The sequence below is a fragment of the Mya arenaria genome, chromosome 7 (genome assembly GCF_026914265.1).
Source record: "Mya arenaria isolate MELC-2E11 chromosome 7, ASM2691426v1".
Lineage (NCBI taxonomy): Eukaryota > Metazoa > Mollusca > Bivalvia > Myida > Myidae > Mya > Mya arenaria.
In genome coordinates, this window is record NC_069128.1 from 67,406,875 (window position 1) to 67,413,889 (window position 7,015).

The window sequence follows — 7,015 nt, forward strand, 5'->3', positions numbered from 1 at the left end:
TATACACAATATACGTAACCTGTTCTTTTTAATACAAAAAAGTATTGAGATTTTTCCAATTGAACTTGAATTTACCATAAATGAAGTAATACATAAAAATGTGTGTGTAATCAAACCGAATGAAATGGGATTGCAAATTAAATCAAGATACGAACAACTATATTGTAACCTTTTATGGTGTTTTGTTGGTAAGTATACAGACTCGTTATAAAATTGTTTTCATGAATGCATGCCCAGTAATTCTAAATCAAAGTGCTGGAAGCGCGAACTGGATTGTGTCTCATCAGCGATAGAACAAGCGTGACGTGTTATGGTTTCCAAAAGGTTTATAGAAGTTATATGTTAGATAGATAAATTTATTTTTAGTACATGTTCAATAAGCCACATGGCCCGTGTGAAAAACAAAATACACGATTTAACATTTTCAAATGTCATAGCAAGTGGAGCACGTAAGGATCGTTTAATTTTTACAGGTAACGAATGACATAATTAGAGACAACGTAATGCTTAAAGGTTCAAGTCGATGTCATATACGGAGAAGGTGTTCATATACCTATAAATACATACAGTGTCAACATAGTGCAACATAGAAATCTAAGAAAAGTGAATGTTTTACATATTATACATTTACACTGTATTTCAAAGACAAAAATATCGATCTTCAATACATACAAATCAAAGAATAAATTAACCAATACATAAAAATGAAATGTTAGGCAACATACTATAAAAAAACAAATAATAATGAAAAATAAAGGCTGTTTATCTTTGTAAACTTTTTTCTAAATTTAAAAGCCTTATCTACGCATGTGCATAACTTTCTGAGTTTAGAAACATTAGTACTTTCGAAGAGTTGTTTTAGTTTATACATACTGGGATTGGACCAATAATATTTTGGAATGCATCTTTTACAGTGTTCAGTATATACATTATATTCTATCACAAAGTGAAAGAAGTGGTATAGTGGCTGTAGATAAAATCACATAATACACGAATAATAAGTGGGATCATAAGTTATACAGTTTAAACGTAATTACGGTGAAACAATGTTTTAAGATCAATCATTTATTTCTTAATTTTATATATCTTTATTTTAAACCACAGTTATTTGCGTCTTGTAGTCTATAAGTTCAGTATTGTATTGATTTAATGCTTTTTTTCTATTTTAAGCTATTTTCATTTCCGGTAACGTGGAAGGCACATGTACGCCTAGTGACGTTACAAATGACCTTCAAAGGTGTTTCCGCATCCAGGATATCGGTTGGTATTATCAGTTCCCAATTGGACACGGCAGTTCTTTCTACAAAAATCTTTGCGCGTGAGTTGAATAAAGACAAAACCAATTGTACGCACACTGCTGAAAGACGCACATAGAAATGAATATGGTTATACATGTATTTCATAGCATCTTTTAATATTACCCCCCCCCCACCCAGTTCAGATTCATTTAGCTATGGATTGACTAAACTTAGCGTAGCAATGAAATAGTAAAACAGACCATTGTTTTTGTTTCTTTTTCAGGAATTCTACTTGCATGTCATATTGCTTACAGGAAGTTGCTAGCGCATGCGTTAGCTATGACTTTATGACCGTTCTTGGGAATGGATCCAGTCTTGTGGCAGCGTACGTTGGACTCTGTGAACAATCACAAACAGGTACACATGCAATTCATTATCACACATTGATTTTGTTTGGCAATTTGTATTATATTTTTTCAATAGCCTTTTAATATGTTATGCTATGTTCCCAGTGCCAAATCCACCCCCACGCACGCACGCACGCACGCACGCACGCACGCACGCACGCACACACACACACACACACTTACCAAATGTTGAATAAATAGTCCAGATTGTATTTAAATCGAAGAATTCTTGTTTGGAAAACTTATGTTTATTTACATTGCCGTTGAAAAAGCCCCATAGAGAAATGATTAAATATATTCCCTTTACATAAATATTTATAAAAAAAAAATCGTTTTATACTGTAGACCGACGCGATTACTCCGAATTTCAATGGTTTAGGTTATCTTTCTTAAATACCGAAAAAAAAACCCCATGAGTACCGTCTGTTAGCTTTCCGTTACATATTCTATTATGGAACCTGATGGCATTCCAAATTTGAACGCGTCACACTCAACATCATCAGGGTTTAAATGCCTCTTGTGTTTAGTTGATATTTGGCTTTGGTTTATGACCCTTCTGCCTTTAAAGGCCTACTTTAAGGAATGATAATCCCCTGTGCATCTCCTGCTAATTCCACTGGTGTCACAGCAGGGGCCAAATTCCTGTGTATTCGTTTATTGACCCAGAGTCATTTAGGGTCCATTTCAATCATAAAACATCCCAAACTGCACAGCAGGTTACTCAGATTGGAGATCTGATAAGACAATTAGGCAATAAGATTAAGATCAATTAACAGAGGTTGTGTACAAATACACGGTTTGGGAGGGGGGGGTCACGTATAGAAGGCTTAAACTAGGCCTTTAACGAGATCCCATTTGGTTTTAAGAGTGAGGTTGTGCCCACAAACAAGTTTAAACTCCAAGTTAATTTAATTTTTACTGACCGTTCCAAGGCGGTACCTAACAATCCTTGATAAACACCCTTGGATTTATATTTTATTCATGTGGTTTGTTGTTTGTGGAGTTGTGTGCTCTTGTTCCAAATTTCTGCTTTGTGATTGTTTGCTTTTGTGTCCTATGTCATTGGTTTTGACCCTGTGCCATTAAACGGGGTTTATGTTTAAACTTTCGACAACTGGACTTGTTTTTGTAGTTTTTCACATAAATATTTGTTCAACGCCTTTCCATCCGTCCCCATGCTTCTACACAAACAAAGACCTTTTTAAAATAAAGATGATAATATATAGCATGTAGTTATATTATTTCTGATCATTGAATACGACTAAATCACAAAAAAACACAAATATTTGAGAATTTGAGAATGCCGCTTTTAAAAAACAGGTTCCTGGTAGTGTTGTCAATGTTGCACATGGACAATCTCATCAAACTATAATAATATGAATATTTATGTAGTTCACCCGCCCATACTGTATTTCTCTCTTTTTCCAGATGTGCAAGCATTTCTTGAATGTGGCAAAGACATTGACAACCAAGTTGCCCTAGACTCTATCAGTGACTACCAAATCAAACTTGAAAGTTATTTCACCAACAGCAATGAGAATGCCACTGCAATATGTATGTAAGTTCTTCCTACGGTTTCATGGGATTGCTTCATTTACACTCATGTTTGTATTTACTTTTTCCAAACATAATCAATTACTTTGCATGGAATAATCGCGTCTTTTAGCTATTTATCATGGATTGGAGGCAAACTCATCAAGTTGAATGTAGCCACTTCCTCTACCATCAAACATGATCTAACTACCAGTACATGCATTTGCACTTTGAATGTGAAACACACTAATTGTGAAAGGTGTCAAAGGTTGCGTCCACTCCAAAACAATGTAACTGTTTTAAAAGTACACTGGCAGGTATAAGTCTTAAGTAAAATGGAAACTGCTGGGAGAAGGTCAAAATAACACACACAATTGAGGGAGTTTTTATTTTGTGGTTGAAGCCATCATTACAACCTTAGCTTTTGTTATTGTTGCTTCCTTTCAAACATGTAATTTTTACGTTTGGTGAGTTTGTTGTACGGTTGGCATACAGGTGACATACGTGTTTTTTTTATCTCGTTAACACGGCTTACGTATCTCGTTTAAACGACTTAGTTACTCGTTGAAACGACTTACATATCTCGTTAAAGGGACGTATACACGGCTTACGTTTCTTGTCGAAGGGGCTATGTTTATCGTTAAACTGACTTACGGTTCTCGTTTTAAGGGTCTTAGTATCTCGTTTAAACGACTAACGTATCTCGTTTAAGGGTTTTAGTATCTCATTAAAACGGCTTACGTATCTCACATATAAGAGAGTAATTCGTTAAAACGACTTAGTATCTCGTTTAAACGTCTTACATATCGCGTTAAAGGGACTTTGTATCTCGTTAAAACGACTTATATTTCTCGTTTAAGGGTCATATCATACTGTACTTAAAGCCCTCTTATACAGTAAGTATTTGAAATAGTCTTACAGTGAACGTGAATGTAAAACGTTTAACATATTTGTATATTTTCCAGTGACTGGAATGCTATGATGGTGAATTTGACGGCTTTGATTACCGGTAGCTGTTCAGATAACACACAATGGAAGACATTCTTGAATACCGTATCGTACTTCTGTGACAACACGACAACTCCGCAGTGGTATACGAACTATTCTTCATATGAGGTCAATATATGTGTAAGCAGTTCTGATATGACGTCATTTCCAGTTCTGACGTTGTCCCTTTCTATGATATTTTCACTGATGAGTGTTTTGATTGTATTATGACATATTTTATTTAATTAACAACGATTATGAAGAATGTTGCGCCAAAGACTGGTGTTCTGTTGTGAAGAACCTAATGGACAACCTTGGTGATCACCAGTCCGACTCATTTTCGCCCAAGCCTGTAATATGTGCCATAATTCATTGAAGAGATAAAGGTTTCTGCCGTTGTCACTTCGTTATATTTTTTATGTTTGATGTGAATATTTTTTTCCTTATACATAATCATGTCTTTGTATTTGATTTATCGCTTTGAAGAAATAAACGTATAAGGAGATTCGATAAGTGAGTTGTTTGGATTGTCGGCAACCACGGTGCTTTCTTCCTTTACATATCATAAATACCGTGGGACAATTGCCTGACAAAATCTCGTTTTAATGAATATGCATGAGACAGGAAAGACAACTATATTTGTGGGGGTGTTACCTAACATTTGAAATGTACATTTATTGTGGGGGTGTTACCTAACATTTGAAATGTACATTTAGTGTGGGGGTGTTACCTAACATTTGAAATGTACATTTAGTGTGGAGGTGTTACCTAACATTCGAAATGTACATATATTGTGGAGGTGTTACCTAACATTCGAAATGTACATATATTGTGGAGGTGTTACCTAACATTCGAAATGTACATTTATTGTGGGGGTGTTACCTAACATTTGAAATGTACATTTATTGTGGAGGTGTTACCTAACATTCGAAATGTACATTTATTGTGGAGGTGTTACCTAACATTCGAAATGTACATTTAGTGTGGGGGTGATACCTAACATTCGAAATGTACATTTAGTGTGGGGGTGTTACCTAACATTTGAAATGTACATTTAGTGTGGGGGTGTTACCTAACATTTGAAATGTACATTTATTGTGGGGGTGTTACCTAACATTTGAAATGTACATTTATTGTGATGCTGTCACCTCACATAGCATTCAATCTGAACTACGTGTATATCAAACCATTTACTTAAGCATACTCTCCTACTATTGCTGTTTCTTACTATATCTATGCATGCCTAACCGTTCATAGTCAAATCGAGAATGAAATGGACAAGATGTTAATATTATCGGGGTCTGAAACGTTATTTGTTACTTGCATATACGTACTTTTACGGGGTCGGATCATGGATTTGACGTTATAAAGGGCGTGCATTATGGGACGTTACTTAGTGCGTTTGCGCCGTTCAGAAACCCCCAAAATAGGCTCGATACGTCGCGTCGAAAGTGGGTAATGGGATCTTAAATGGTCCTTCATTCTGGTGTTATTTGAGTATATGTTAATTCCCATATTAAAGCTGCACTCTCACAGAGTTACCGTTTTGACAACTTTTTTTGTTTTTGTCTTGGAATGAGCTAATTTATGCGTAACATTCTTCTGCAAACCAGTGATAAAGGACTGCTTACAAAAGATCCGATCACAGATTTTCATAAATCCGTTCCAAAATTAATGTATTTTGGCTTAAACCGTTACTAACGGTTTAAAAAAATGCACAGAACATCAATTTTTGAACTTAAATATAAAAAACTGCGATCTTATTTTTAGTCAGCGGTCTTATATAACTGTTTTCCATGGATTTTCGCAAAAATTGGTTCGTTCCAAGACAAAAAATTAAAAAGTTGTCGAAACGTTCAATCTGTGAGAGTGCAGCTTTAATATATTAATAAGACTGATGACGTCATGGCTTTAAATGGATAACACTATTTTGTGGTCATTACTCTTAGGATGTTAAGTTATACAGTATGTCAATTTTCTAACGTTTATTGAGAAGTTTTTAGTTGAGAGCGTACCAATCCTTTCGGATTAGCTTCAAAGAATGCTAAGTCATATTAGAAAAACAGACTGAGCGTTATAATAATTGTCATAGCCTTGGTGTCGAACGTTAAAATGTTTTCAATAGATAGTATAAGTTTATTTTATTACTACCTTTTCTTAATTATTTTCTAAAAATATAAAAATTATGATCAGTTTGAATGTTTTACTATCAGGCATATTTTGTTATTATAAAAAAATGATAAGTAGTATTTAAAGGGAGGTAATAAGCAAATATTGATATTAGACATTTTTGCTAAAAAATCTTTATGTCAAAAAATGTAAACTTTCAACATGACTGCCAAAATATATGGAAGGAAAGACGAGCTTTTTTTAATCTCAGTTATGACATTTTTATATGAGTGTTTTTTAAATGTTTTTTGTCAAGCAGTGTGCGCGTTTACTTTCGCTTGCAATTTGTTAAATTTACAGTTAAAATGAATGCTTTAAGCTCTTTTCCAACAAAAAATATCCATATATATTTAAAGGTAAAAAGTGTAAAAGTGGAGACATTATTGCCTAAGTGTACTTTACAAGCTAACATGTTTAATATAGAGATTACCTAAAATAAAACTGATGTATTTCACTAGGAAATATTGACATGTGGTGTTCACGAGGTAAAATTATTTTTATCTTTAGTTCACGCTTATAATGCATTTAGGATAATTGTTATGTAATTAATTCGCGCTAAATTATATCATATATAATTACTGAATTCCGGAATAACATCTTTGATTGTTTTCTTCGCATTACTCTGCGTTTATGTTTGTATTTTTTAGACAGTGAAATGGGCTAGAATTAGAGAGATGCGAC

At 34.1% G+C, this 7,015-nt stretch overlaps 1 protein-coding gene across 1 annotated transcript; it reads left to right on the forward strand.

The window, feature by feature from the left end:
* Nucleotides 1-4,308, forward strand: LOC128241913 (uncharacterized). Its single transcript, XM_052959042.1, has 5 exons — nt 1-188; nt 1,171-1,318; nt 1,522-1,655; nt 3,074-3,199; nt 4,144-4,308. The coding sequence occupies exons 1-5, from the start codon at nt 125-127 to the stop codon at nt 4,158-4,160; spliced, it is 489 nt and encodes a 162-aa protein (XP_052815002.1). The 5' UTR covers nt 1-124; the 3' UTR covers nt 4,161-4,308.
* The last annotated feature ends 2,707 nt before the right edge of the window (nt 4,309-7,015 follow it).

Excerpts from the sequence above, each read along its gene's own strand:
- LOC128241913 (XM_052959042.1), top strand. The coding sequence starts at position 125 with ATGGGATTGCAAATTAAATCAAGATACGAACAACTATATTGTAACCTT. Across the intron at positions 189-1,170 it reads CCTTTTATGGTGTTTTGTTG|CTATTTTCATTTCCGGTAAC; the intron begins GTAAGTATACAG and ends TTCTATTTTAAG. Across the intron at positions 1,656-3,073 it reads CTGTGAACAATCACAAACAG|ATGTGCAAGCATTTCTTGAA; the intron begins GTACACATGCAA and ends CTCTTTTTCCAG.